The sequence below is a fragment of the Schistocerca piceifrons genome, chromosome X (assembly GCF_021461385.2).
Source record: "Schistocerca piceifrons isolate TAMUIC-IGC-003096 chromosome X, iqSchPice1.1, whole genome shotgun sequence".
NCBI lineage: Eukaryota > Metazoa > Arthropoda > Insecta > Orthoptera > Acrididae > Schistocerca > Schistocerca piceifrons.
The window spans coordinates 909,313,241-909,328,610 of NC_060149.1; the positions used below are offsets into that span (position 1 = coordinate 909,313,241).

Sequence of the window (15,370 nt, forward strand, 5' to 3'; positions counted from 1 at the left end):
CAGTGACACTCCTGAGGTCACCCAGTATGGATGGAGGGCTGCTGAATGTTGAACAGCAAGTTTCAATTGGTCCCAAGCATGCTCAACTTGTTTCACATTAGCATGTAGTGGAGGCCATTCCATTCAATTGATTACTGTGTCGCAGAGAAAGATTTTGATGAGACGGTTGTGCATTGATATAATGAAAGATAGACCTGTCATGAAAATGTTGACTGTATGACTGAACAGTAGGCTAGAGGATGCTGTAAGTCGTACTACACAACCCTCGCATAACCATCAATAGCAACGAAAGACATCCAACACGATACCAAATAAAATCGTACTGACCCGCCTCCCTGTTGAATCAGTTACAAGACATGCTTAAAAAATTCATTAATACCATGCCGCCTCCTTATTCTTGTATGATGATCAGTGAGTGTCAGACAAATCCAGCACTAGTCAATGAAGAGAATCTGAAGTCACTGATCTAGGTGCCACTTTAGGTATTCCCTTGCTCACATCCTTTGCACATCCTGCTGCTGTGGAGTTCCTTATTTTGTTTCTGATGAGTCTCTAGGGGTCAAATTGATCAAATGGAGATAATTTCATATTACCTGTGTCAAAACAGATCTCCGTAGTTGCTAAAAAAATCACAGCATTCAGTTTTGTCAGATTCTCTCAATCTGTAATTTGTAAGTAGTGGTCATCTGCTAGTGGTGTTGATTGAGAAAAACCACTATGAGGCATATCTTCAGTGTTTTGTCTCTCATTAGTTGGCATTCAAATTATATTGCTGTCATGTATGCTAATTCAGCTGGTATCTTCACATTCTGACACTCGTTGCCTCAAAGTAAAAATGTGCATATGGTATAAAATTGAAAACATTTTTAACGACTGCTCAGTGTTCATAAGACACAAATTCCCATTAATGATTGGAGGCACATATTCTACTGAACTTCATTGTGTGCTCGGGGTTACTTTTAAGTCAAGTACACATAGTTATTTCCTATGGTCAGAAGAGTAGTATTAAAGGGGTCTCTGTTGAAAAGAAAAACACAAACTTTGAAAGTTACAATGGTGTTGCCAAATGTTTCTTTAGCAGTTTGGAATTTATTAGGTACCAGAGAAGGTATTTCTCTAAGTAACATCAGAAAGAACTGCAATGTACTGTGCAATATTTTATTTACTATACTAGAAAAAGTAATATAAATATATTTAGAAGAAAACAGTGTTCTTAACTTTATTATTGTAAATACATTAAGCAAGTTTTTTGCTGTTCCCACTTTTGTGCTAACATCTTTGTACATGTCAGGGGTTGTCACATGATGATGAATATACTGGATTTTCATTTGGGAAGAGTGTGTTTCTGATACTCATCTGATCTTCCTAATTAAGGCTTTTTGTTGTGACAGGCAAATGCTAGACTCATTCCTTCAATGAATCAATGGTCCATTCCATCTCTCTATTTTCATAAATTTGGACTGTTCATTCCATAATGACCTGCTGTTGATGCAAGTTAATAATTAACCTCCCAAGTCTTTTTCCTGTCAATGTCCTTCCTTACAACTTCTCACTCCTTGGGGGTTACACTTACTGTATCTATATCATCCATAAGCTACATCTACCTCCTGAGTGCCCCTAAATTCTGACCACGTTGGGAAGCCCAGTCTGCAGTGACATTGTTAAAGCTTGGCAAATCCCTGTTTATGAAGCTGAGGGCTGCTCCATGCCAGTAGTTCTCTATAAATACACTATGTGATCAAAAGTATCTGGACACCTGGCTGAAAATGACTTACAAGTTCATGGCACCCTCCATCAGTAATGCTGGAATTCAATATGGTGTTGGCCCACCCACAGCCTTGTTGTCAGCTTCCACTCTCACATGCATACATTCAATCAGATGCTAGAAAGTTTCTTGTGGGAATGGCAAGCCCATTCTCCATGGAGTCCTACACTGAGGACAGGTATCAATGTTGGTTGGTGAGGCCTGGCATGAAGTCAGCATTCCAAAACACCCCAAAGGTGTTCTATAGGATTCAGGTTGGGATTCTGTGCAGGTCAGTCCATTACAGGGATGTTATTGTCATACAACCACCCCACCAGAGGCCGTGCATTGTGAACAGGTGCTCAATCGTGTTCAAAGATTGAATTGCCATTCCCAAATTGCTCTTCAACACTGGGAAGCAAGAAGGTGCTTAAAACATCAATGTAGGCCTGTGCTGTGATAGTGCCACATGAAACAACAAGGGGTGCAAGCCCCCTCCATGAAAAATACAATCACACCATAACACCAGAACCTCTGAATTTTATTGTTTTCACTACACACGCTGGCAGATGACATTCATTGGGCATTCGCCATACCCACACCCTGCCATCAGATTGCCACATCGTGTACCGTGATTCGCCACTCCACACGTTTTTCCACTGTTCAAGCACCCAATGTTTATGCTCCTTACACCAAGTGAGGCATCGTTTGGCATTTACCAGTGTTATGTGTGGCTTATGAGCAGCTGTTCATCCATGAAATCCAAGTTTTCTCACCTCCCACCTAACTGTCGTAGTATTTGCAGTTGATCCTGATATAGTTTGGAATTACTGTCTGATGGTCTGAATAAATGTCTGCCTATTACGCGTTACGACCCTCTTCAACTGTTGGCAGTATGTCTCATTCAACAAATGAGGTTGGCCTGTATGCTTTTGTGCTGTATGTATCCCTTCATGTTCCCACTTCACTATCACATTGGAAGCAGTGGATCTAGTGATGTTTAGGAGTGTGGAAATCTTGCATACAGACGTATGACCCAAGTGACACCCAATCACCTTACCACATCCAAAGTCCATGAGTTCTGCGGAGTGACCCATTCTGCTCTCTCACAATGCCTAATGACTACTGAGGTCGCTGGTATGGAGTACCTGGCAGTAGGTGGCAGCACAATGCACCTAATATGAAAAACATATGTTTTTGGGGGTGTCTGGATACTTTTGATCACATAGTGTATGTTACCTGTAAATGCTTCACTGTCCACTGTTGGATACTCAGGTGAAATATCTTGCATTATGAAGTGGGGACTTTGGCTTAAACTACTGGGTAGCTATGAAGGTGTATGTAAATACATTTCAACTTCAGTGTGTACTGCGCGCAGATAGATTGGGTGGTTACTTGAGCAAAGAATTCAGTAGGGGCACTCACTTTTTTATCTGCCATGACTGAGTTATATTAGGCTTGCTTGGGTACATAAGGGTCTGCCTAGAATGACTAAATTCCATAGTTACTAATGGGAACAAAATAGTTCCATATTCTGCTTCATAGTATTATTTCCAAAATAAAGAGTTTGATGTTGGTAGCAAGTATACTCAAACAACAAAGAGTGCAAGCCACCTGAGTTCTGTGTCTTTCATAGCCCGTGAATTGTAAAACACTGTGGGAGTGGAAGATAGCTCTTTCAAAAACTATCACTAACCATATCATGCCAATATAACTGCACATTCTAAGTATAACTGCCATGTGAGATTTCTATGGACACCTCACAGTGTGTTGAAAAGGATTGTGTGTGACATGCTGACACATATCCTTTGATGACTCTTCGTCATGGGAGTTTTAATGCACATAATGTGCTTACTGTGCCACAAGGCTCAGCAACCACCTGCCCCATGGATCAAGCTGTAGTGAGCTCCTTATTATCATAATGATATCCACATCTCCTGAAAACTGTCCAGAGGGTTCACTTCAGCACTGCTATTTGGTCACTATTGACCAATTTTTCTCTATGCTTTCCAGTTCTCATATACAGTTCTCGGTGGGAAGTGGTAAATGACCTGCATTGTAGTAACCATTTTCCTATTTGAATTCACTGACTAGAGAGAGCAGTTCCTCCCAAAATAAGAGTTACTAGGCGTATGTTCAGTTAAGCAAACTGTTTGGTCAACAGGCAGCTTGCCATATTGTGGTAGTGTCCAGGACTGGATGGGTCACATTACTGTCATGATCAGTGCTGTAAGGAAATCATTAGAAGTGGCAGTGCTCAGTTGCTGCTGTAATGTAAAACTGAAGCCTCCAGAGCAACTGGGTGATGTAGACGAGACAATTTTGAAACCTTTCACCATGCTGAGGTCATAAGAGACAGAGCACAAGCTTGGAACAAAAACGGATGGCAAGAGAAATCAAGTGTGTGTGATTTTCAAAGAAACCATCCTGACATTTAGCTTAATCAGTTTGATGTAACAAGAAACTTAATTAAGAAGGGCTAAATGAGGATTTGAACATGTTCCTTTAAAACTGAGAGTCCAATCTGCTAACAATTGTATTATTTCACTCACTCCCAAAGCTACTGCTATTGCTACTGCTTTCTGACATCACAGAATGTTAACTGAGAGCAGACAGCCAGGACTTCAGTTCCACTAACAATTGTGGCTTACAGTCTCTCCTCCTTCAGATGGCAGTTGTGACATGTGTTATCTACAGCTTGTAATTAAACCTGATTATGAAAGGTTCTCTTCAGAATTTTGTAGCTTCTCATAGAAAGGGTCAGTTAAATTTGCCTTGCACTCTTAAATTTTGTTTTATTATGAGGCATTTTTCTGTTTTTTGGTGAGATGTGAAAGATTTGTACATGTTCAAGTAAAAATCGTAGTGTTTCTGTAACTAGCTGTTTATGAAGGTCAGATTGAATGATCAGTCACCACGTTGTTTGCATATTTACACTCCAAACAGCTTAATAGTTGCTTTTAATATGGGTTTGGAGATTTCACTCCACCACATATAACCTGACCCTGCAGTAAGGAAAAATACAGCAGGCTTTCCCAAATAAGCATCACGTAATATGTACATCTTCCAAATTTCACAAGGATTAAGATACTATTTGGATGCACTAAATAAGGATATTATCCTGCCTCAAATATGCTTGTATGGTGTATGTGTCTGTGATATGGTCATATTTGAAGCATGCAGTTAATCATCAGGGTAATAAGAGTATTTAGGATCATATTTGCATTCAGCTGTATTTTATATCATTGCTCAACCATCTTTAAAACAACTGTAATAACTGTTAATGACCAGTTAAGTGCTATGAGATTCATTCTAAGAGTTGTTTCTTCTTTTTTAATTAATCTGCTAATATTGATGTTTTACATCATTGTTAGCTAAAAGTCTTTCTTTGTTTCTTATTAAGATGCCAAACATTGTATTAGCCTTGATTATGCCAAAGAAAAATTGTACTTAAAATGAATTTTTTTTAGTTTGTATTTCACAACATTAGGTAATCACCACGATTTTATCATAGTGTCTAATGCAAATGGCTCCCCCTCTTTGCTCAGCAGTGTTTCTGAACCGTCTGCAGGTTTTGACTTTCAGTCAAATTTACAAATTTTTTATGTGACCCTGAGGCAGGTGCAGAAATAGGATTTAGCTCTGGGGGTGGGAAGTCACAGTTCACAGTTTCTTACAATCTCCTTCCTTCCTTCTTCCTTCCTCCCCCCATCCCCCACCCCCACCAACCACCCCCACCCACTCTCCTCAGGAGGCTCACGACTTTCATGAGTACATCCATGGTGAGCATGGGGCCTCAAGCTATTACAGCACCTGCTTCCTTTCTTGCGCTGCTGTCTCCAATTGTCAACTATCCTTACTTCTCTTACTTACTGTGTTGTGATGGCAGCCTTTGAGTGTGACCTGGCTATTCACAATGTTCTGGCTTCCTTTGTCAACATATTCATTCATTTACTTTACATCACCTTTTGGCTGATGTAAATTTTCGGTCCCATTTAGGTTTGATCTTCTTCTCTGTAGTGTGAACCAAATGGGGAACAATGCCTTAAATAGTAACTACTGCATGCATTGTTCAAGATAACTTCCACACAATACCTGCATAGTTTCACAAACGCACTTAAAAGCCAATGTGGTACCCAGTCTGATGTGGCAGGATAATTATGTACCCTTTCTGTAGAGCCCCCTGACAACACAAGGATCACATGTCTGATGCCTGAGCTGCTTGCTCTTTTTGTCCCATGCACACAAAAGGTCCCTAGGATAATTTAACAAATACAGGAAACTTTATCTTAGCCTTTGAAGGGAATGTCCTCCCAGAAAGATTGTCATGGAGCACATGTGGGGCATGAAACTTTACATCCCACCACCCATGAAATGCTTACGATGCATCCACTTTGGTCAGATATCATCCCACTGTACAGGTACTCAAAATGTGGTATCTGTGGGTAATCACTAAATGAAGGTAGTCCTTGTGTGCAACCACCTTTGTGCGTTAATTGCACAGAACACTGTCCTCCATATTCTCCAGTTTGCCCAGTCTTCAAGAAAGAAAATAAAACACAGAAATATAACTCTGTTGACCACCTTTTGTATACTAAGGCAAGAAAAAAATATGAACACCTGGGTGTTTTCAACATGGTGACAAGTTATGCTAAAAGTCACTGCCCCCTTCCCTCTCCCCCTCCCCGACCCCCACCTCAGTATTTTTCAAACCAGATCTATCACCATCCTCCACTCTCATGGTTCATGTGACACCATCTTCAGGAACTCCTTCCCACACCCTGCCAGAAATGCAGCCTCTCCCTTTGGCATCTTCCAATGATAAAGGGTCCCTCTCGGAACCCCTCTCCCTGGAGTCGGAATCCCTGAGATCGTATTTGACACTAGCCAGTGGCTGAAGGAACTGGGGCATGTGGGTCCCAAGTCTGACCACTCTTCATCCATCCCTACATCTACTGCAGAGAAGCACTTGCAAGAATCTCAACCAACAAAAATTGTGAAAGACAAGATGAGGGTGAGGGTGAGGGAGAATTGAGAGGAAGTTACTCCAGTGACCTCAGAGATGACAGGTCCACACACGCTATCAGTTTCTGAGCCAACATTCATTAGTGTTCTCCTGCCATGCCAGTGACAGTCAGTCATCCTGGGATGTCTCCTCACCCATTCAGGCCTAACCAGGATGCCCTTACTGTGATGATCCAATGGATGGACAGATGCTACTGTCACCTGCTGGAACTGCAACAACTAATTTTCTCTTACTCTGCAATCTGTATCACCCTCCAAGAAACTCGTTTCATTGATGACAATTCCCCAGCACTTCAGTGATACCGTGCATTCTATTTGAGTCATACTGTCTCCAGAATGGCAACTTCAGGGGTCTGAATGTAGGTTCACATAGATATTATCAGTGAGTGGATTTCTTTCCATACAAGGTTAGAAGCAGTAGCAGTGTGAGTGTAAAGTATCCCAGCAGGGCTCTTACTTCCCTTGAGATAACTTCAATAATCCAACAGCTCTCCCCCCTTTTCTCCTATAGATATTATCAGTGAGTGGATTTCTTTCCATACAAGGTTAGAAGCAGTAGCAGTGTGAGTGTAAAGTATCCCAGCAGGGCTCTTACTTCCCTTGGGATAACTTCAATAATCCAACAGCTCTCCCCCCTTTTCTCCTATTTTTGGATTTCTGTGTGCATCAACCCCTGTGTGGAAGTAACATTTCATCTGGTTGGGGACTTCTGATTGACTAGCTTCTGTGCCATTTGTGCCACCTTTTTGGTTATTGATCTTATAATCTCCTCACCCAATCTTGTGACTTCACCTCAGTGGCCACTTTACAATGGTCCTTGCAACAGTGACCACTTCCCGGTGATCCCATCACTTTCTTGTCACTGCCCAATGGACCACTTACCACAATTGACTTGCCAACTTGCAGTTATATACTTCTGCTGTCTCCTTCACCTCTTTTCTATCAGACTGCATTGATGAGGTTATGGGAGATGTCCTCGACACAATCACTCGTACTGCTGGATCTGTTATTCCTCTTCACCACTGGTCAGTCCTGTGGTGGACCAGGGACATTGCAACAGCTTTTCAAGATTGTTGTATGGCCCTGCAACATCTCAAGTGGTATCCTTCACATGTCACCCTTCTCACTTTTGAGTGACTGTGCTCTAAAGCCCTCTATCTAATTAAGCACAGTAAGAAGAAATGTGGTGAACACTATGTCTCCTACATGAGAAGATATGCCTCTTGCTCCCAGGTGTACACCAAGCTCCATACTGTTCTGGGTTTCATCCTTCTTGGTGACCTACATACTGATGTTTCAGTTCAGGCTGAACACTGTGCAACAACTTCAGCTCACCCTTCTTCCCCAGCTACCTTTCCAAACTCAGAAACAGCTAGTTGAAGATATCTCCCTATGTTTCAATCCCCTGCCAACTTAAATTATATAATGAACCTTTCACTAACTGGGAAATGCTTCATCTCCCATTATGCTGCAGACCGTGGTTCAGTTCATGATCAGATGATCTAACATCTGACTGTTACTCAAAGGCTGCATCTACTTCAACCATATTTGGTTTGAAGGCATAAACCCAATATCTTTCAACAGCTACAGGCCAGTTAGCATCACCAGTGTGATCTGCAAACTATGTGAAAGGATGGTTGCCTGTATATTATGCTGGAGTCTGGAATCTGAGAGTGTTTTGTTCCCCTATTGATGTGGTTTCCAGAAGGTGCGATCCACAACCCATCTGATTATGTTCAAAATGTCAATCTGACTGTCTTTTTGCTAAATGCCAACATCCCATCACAATTCTTTTTACCTGCATAAGGTGTATGAGACTGCTTGGTCCCATTACATTTTACTTGCCCTTCATGACTGACTGGGTCTTTCAAGGTTCCCCAATGATTTTTATTTGTTAGTTTTTATCCCATGGGTTGTTCCAGGTTAGAGTTGATGCTTCACTCAGCTCTCTGAAGGTCTGAGACAACAGCATCCCTCAGGGCTCCATGCTGATTGTCACCCATTTCGCCAGTGGCATCAATGGGATAGAGGCCATTTTTTGGTCTACTGGTCAAACCTTTACTTTTGTATCTGGTACAACTCCTACTCCATAGCCTTGGCCAAATGCTTACTCCAAGGCACCTTGCAAATGTATTTCTGTCATCATACCAAGGTCAATCCTGACCCAGAACTCTACTTGGGTACCCAGCACTTAAACATTGTTGCACAGTCCCATTTTTGCGCCTCCTCTTAGATAAACGGCTGACTCCCCCTCCTCCATATTCATGAACTAAAAACTAGCAACATGCGGAAGCTTCAAGCTCTCTGCTTCCTTGCCCTCTCTTGCGGTGCTGATCGTACTACTCTTCTCCATTTATACCAAGCCCTGGTCTCATCCTGACTGGTCTACAGTTACCAGGTTTATGGTTCAGTGGGTTTGCAAATGTTAGAACCATCCCCTCATTGTACCATTCAACTGGACACTTGTCAACCTCCAAATTAGTCCCATAGATAATCCCCTTGCTGAAGCATGAACCCTCCCCATTCAGCTCTGACAGCACCAACTCTTTCTCACTTACGCAATCAGCATCCAACAATTTCATCATTGTCCAACTTATTTATTGCATTCTTTTTGCCTGTGAGGGGCATCAACCCCCTGAGACCGCCATTAGGTGGGGTAACCAGCTGGAAAGCACCACGTACCCTTCTGCTGAGACATCCACATTACCTCCTTGGAATGTACTCCTTGGGTTTTACCACACCCCCAGTCCCCCTCCTTGGTCAGTACACAGGTCACAAATTAGCGATGATCTTTTCCATGGTCCTAAAGTTTCATTCACCTTTATAATCTTTCAGCATCTGTTCCTTTCAGTTCTCCAAGAGCATCAGGGTGCTACTGTAATTTACACTGATGGCTCTAAAAGCATGTATGGACTTGGATATGCTTTTACATGCCCCACTGGTGTGCAGCACCATTCATTTTATGGCAAAGCTGATAGCCATTGACAGAACCATACATTTTCTAAACAACACTCCCTTGACCGTGTTTTAATCTCCAGTGACTCAATGAACAATTTCCAGGCCATTGATCACTGGTACTCTTGTCACCCTGTGATATATGATATTCATGAACTTCATTCTGACCTGATGCATTTTGCCTGCTCTGTTGTCTTTCTCTGGGTCCTAGGTCATGTGGGTATCACAGGGAATGAACTAGGTCCAAATAAGACGTCCACTCACTCAGATATTGAACAACATCTGATGGGTTACTGCCCCCTTCATAAACTGCACACTGCTGAGGCTACTGCTGTGTGGTTCTTCTCCTTCCATTCCTCCCAGAAGGAATTCGCCTTCCTATGTCACTTCCACATCAGCCATACCACACTAAATCCATAGTTTTATTCATTGTAATGAGGCACATCAAATTGTGGTTGTGGAGCCTTACAAGCAGTAACTCATATCCTGGTAGAATGTCCCCTTTTCATAGACATCTTTGCTAAGAATGATCTTTCGGATTATTTGCCTCTGATTGGTGGACTATTCATGAACAGTTGAAATGGTACTCCATTTTCTCCATGAAAGAGGTTTTTATTGTGAGATATAAAGTTTTAAACTACTGGACCAGAGTGTGTGGTGTTTGGGGTTGAGGCATCTCCCACTGTATTTTGCCAGATGCCTCTTTCATCCCTCTTTTACTCTTGTGTAATTTTTTAAAATGTGGTTTGCGTCTTTTTCTGTTGCACTCTATCTTCCATTTTAGGGGTGCCTTGACTACAGTTGATCAGAGGTGAGACGGCTGTGGGTGGGATGGCTTCTATCACATGCAAAGCCCTGAGGACACCTACAGGCTACTGTACCTATTTCCCTCACCTTATTGTTGCTTTTTACAGTCCATTATGTTTCTAACTTTCTCAGTTGTTCTGAACCTCCCGACTACAAGGCATTCTTTGCTCTGTTCCTGTCTTCACCCTTAATTGGGATGGCAGGAGTTGGATATGGAGGGATTTCTCTCACTACAGATGAACCCTGGTAGATCCCTCATCTGTTGTGACTTACATACTGTAAATTATTTCTCTGCTCTGACATCAGTATTGCCTTCAGTGTATTGATTTTACGGTTGCTACATACTTTCATCGTCAGCACAAATTCCTGGTGGATGACATTAGCTACAAATGAACTACCTCTGGAATGAGGGAGTGATGACATCACTGTTTGGTCACTTAATGCTCAACCGACCAACCATCCCTCCCCCATCTTGCACCCAAATTCTAACTTGCCATCACCTGCAGTTTTAATGTACTACATATGTCTTTGATAATAATAATAATAATAAATATAAAATATATAAAACATTGTAATAAAATAATAATTTGCTTACAGCTGTGCTTAGTACATTGCTTTAACATAACTTTGCCAGCCAGTGTAGCCAAGTGCTTCTAGAAGCTTCAGTCTGAAACCGCGCGACCGCTATGGTCACAGGTTCAAATCCTCCCTCAGGTGTGTGTGTGTGTGTGTGTGTGTGTGTGTGTGTGTGTGTGTGTGTGTGTGTGTATGATGTCCCTAGGTTAGTTAGGTTTAAGTAGTTCTAAGTTCTAGTGGTCTGACAACCTCAGATGTCCCATAGTGCTCAGAGCCATTTGAACCATTTTTAACATAGCTTCAAAGAAATTTCAGTTCATAGAAATACACCATTTGAAAGCCATTTATCCTAAAATTTGAGGTGTACATGTCTCATGCAATTGATGTAAAAATTATAATAGCAACAAACTCTCTATTCACTTGGCACTCAACTGTACGCACAGTCTTCGAAATATGACAATTCGAGTGAGTAAGTGAGAAGAATGCTGTTTCTTTTACTCATTTCTGCCTGTTCTGAAAATCAGATATTCTTAGTGTTCAGCATGGAGAGGGTGTCTTACCCTTCCTGTTCTGAGTTACCCAATTTCCCGTGGTTTACTGGTCCTATCTGTGGACTCTTGGACTGTGATGGATACGTTTTTAGTTGCACATAAGGGCAACCTGTGACTGGAACCCATGTTCTCCACAGGCACTCAAGTTGCAAGGCCATCCATGTGGGCAAGAAGCTTTAATTCCTTGCCATTTTTTGAGACTTCTAGTTTTCGTTTGGAAACTCATATATCTAAAAATGTAATTGCTTTTACTAATATTGCCTGCCCTGGGAGCAATGGAGCAGATAAGGTGCCACTGAGGGAATAAATTTTTTCCGTTATGTGGTAATTACAGGGTGTGGACAAAAGTATGGAAACACCAAAAACACAACACATTACCATGCCTGGTATGGTGGAGGAAAATGTTTGGTACTCAAAACAGCTCCCAGTCATCTCAGAATGGATAATTACTGATCCCATATGATTTTCAATGGGTTCTTACACCATTCTTCCTGCAAAATAGTGACAAGTTCAGCTAAAGATGATGGAGTTTGATAGTGATCACACAGTGTTCTGTCCAAAATAGACCACGAAGGCTCAGTATATTGAGATAAACCAGTTGTGGAAGATGTGAGCTGCGTGGGCAGTTCCTGTCATCTTGGAACTCATATCACCACTTGGAAACAAATATTATACCATGGGATGGACCTGATCAGCCAGAATGGTAGCTTTGGCATCATGTATTCCTGTTACAAGCATTGGCATCACTGATGTGTGGTTTCTGAATATTTTTTTTTTTTTTTTGTGCTGATAGGGTTCATGAGTGCAATATTCATCTCAGCAGTGACTCTTGCAAATGTTGTCTTCTTATTTTTCGTCACACTCCTCTTCAGTGACCAGTTGCCATGATCACTCAACACACACTGTGATCCATGTTGCGACCTGGCAGATGATATTTTTCCATTTTCCCTATATCTGGTGTAAAACCTTGATTGGTGCCTCTTAAAACACCGAACATGTTGACGCCATATGAGCACCAACAATTTGTCCATGTCTGAATTCACTTAGCTCCAATATAATGCACTCACAACTACATAGAACACTGTTCTGGCCATCAACATACTGAGGACATTTGACAGGTGCCGTATGTGCTCACATACAACAAGAACACTGTTCTGACCATCAGCATACTGAGGACATTTGACAGGTGCTGTTTGTGGTCACATACAACAGTGCCACATGCAGACTTGGCTAGCATCTGCATTTATGTTGTCATGTTTTTCTTGTGATGTTTTCACATTTTTCTCCAGCCCCTGTATATGGCCTTTGACTATAAAGTTATGTTAGGAATGAAAGGCAACAGAATTTTCTGTTCATGGTATTTATTTACTGTTGAAGCTTTCATGTATAAATAACACTAAGAAAACTAACAGATGTATAAGAAAAAAGACATAAAAACTATAAATCTTCAGAGACTGTAGAGACTGTGTATAAATTACATGCAGATTGCTTTGTATGTGCAGTGTTCTGACTCATCTCATTTATATAATGTGTCTCTCTCTCTCTCTCTCTCTCTCTCTCTCTCTCTCTCTCTCTCTCTCTCTCTCTCACACACACACACACACACACACACACACACACACACACACACACACATTTTCATTTTTGTTGTTGCTGCTGTATTTTATTCTTTTTTTTATTTTTTTTTATACATTTAGTAAAGTATTTCTTTTGTTGAACATTTTCTGTAATTATTTAATAATGATTTTATAGAATTGAAAATAAGTTTTATTTATCTTAAGATAAAACTTAATTATGAGAAATACATCAAAGAAATGGTTACACTTGAAGATTAATAATTGTAGTAGATCAACTTGTTGGCAAATATACAGTGATAACTGCAGGAATGTGTGGTATGCTGGGCAGTTGGGTATCATATAATATTTCTGTCACTTGTTCACAGGGTAGTTTAAGGCATTAGGCCTTACATGGCAGGATGAGTACGTGAATTGAGTGGGTGAATGAGTGATTGTGTGTGAGTTAGTGGCAGAGTATTTAAAGATCTAATTATGCACATATATGGAACAGGGAGCATATGCAGATCAGTGAAGTGTGGAACAGGTGTATTCTCATAAAACAATTTCTGGTACATTTTCATAATATATCTATTCCATAGCATGTAGTCCAGTGCGTGATAGTTGCTGTAAAGACTATCGGCAACATTGTGCTGGTCACCTGCCTTCTACAGTTCATGTTTGCAGTTATTGGAGTCCAATTGTTTAAGGTAGGCAGCAGTTAAAAGAATGTTTTATTGACAAATGCACCTTTGGGAAAGGATTAATCTTAATGAGTTAACTTTTGTGATAATTTGTAAAAAAAAATCAATATTAATTTCAGCACTTCAATTTGTGGTGTATCTCAGATCAGTTTGATTCTTAATTATCATTATGACACCATGCTCCACATGAGTCAGGGAGTCAGCCAGCAAGTTTTTCTGTGACACTGTCTCAGAAAGCTTCCCATACTCATTTATGCATGTCTGTGTGAATTAGACATTGTGGCCACACCTTTCCCTTTATTTTTGATACGGATTTCATTTAGGAAGCTCATTAACTATGGAGTAGCTTGTTAACATATTAGTGTCTTAATAACTAGATCAGAATTCCCAGTGTCACCCTTGTATGAGACATTAGTCATACCTACTCCTTATGTGTGTACATGTCCATTAGCAGGGAAATAGGTTTATTTCAAACCAAAAGAAAAATTTTTGTCATGAAAGTCTCTATGTATGAGCTCACACACACACACACACACACACACACACACACACACACACACATAGGATGAGGAAGAGCTAAAGAGTGAAGTTACAGCTGCACAGAGGGAGCCATCAGGCATGCAGCTAACAAGTTAGTCAGTATACCATCACATATAACTGCTTACTTCTATCAATTATATGCTTCATAAAGGTTATTTGCTGCACCTTGAATGACTGAATTTACATAAGATACTGCCAGAATGAAGGACTTATTTGTGAGCTCCATCAAACACAGCAGTATTTAGATATGGGGCAGCATATATTTCAGTGGAGAAATGGAAAAACCAAGTGCATTTAATAACTTGGAGAAGCTCTTTCTCTTCTGTATTTCAATAAATACCATCAACACTTGTTCAAAAAACAGCTTATTGATTGTGTGATATAATGTTATTTGTATACATTGCTTGCTGGCTCCCTACACTCTGAAGTAATTTTCAGCTTGCGAGTGTTATTTATTCATTTATACTCCTTATTCCCAATAAAAAAGTCATCACGGCCAATTGTCTTTTCCCTGTTTCTTATACCCTCCCCCTTTAAGGGAGAAATTTTTTTATTACCAGAGTGAAGAAAAAAAGCTAGGTCTATCAAAGATTCTGCTCAGCATTTGTAGCAACACAGAAACAGCAGTGAATTTTTTGTCTGTAGAGGTTTCTTGTACTTTGAAAAGAGTTAGCATACAGATTGATGTTCAGTTTCTCACAGTTGTTACTGCAATAAAATATTTTCACTTTTCTTGGATTAAAATCTTTGATGATCAAAAATTTTGAATTCTAGTTTTATTTCCATCACTCTGTCAGTTCTGGCATGGAGTTGTCATTCCAGCTCTCCTGCCCATCTCCCCTTAGGTGCATTTGACTGTATTCCTGCCTGCCTACCTGCCTAGCTTTGGGCTAGAATAACCATCACATCAATGCC

The 15,370-nt window shown here is 40.7% G+C and overlaps 1 protein-coding gene across 1 annotated transcript in view; it reads left to right on the forward strand.

The window, feature by feature from the left end:
• LOC124721524 (muscle calcium channel subunit alpha-1-like) overlaps positions 1–15,370 on the forward strand; it is an 857,532-nt gene that overhangs the window by 654,275 nt on the left and 187,887 nt on the right. The window contains exon 23 of the mRNA XM_047246542.1: positions 13,814–13,921. Within this exon, the coding sequence (XP_047102498.1) occupies positions 13,814–13,921 (108 nt within the window). The remainder of the gene's footprint in view (positions 1–13,813; positions 13,922–15,370) is intronic.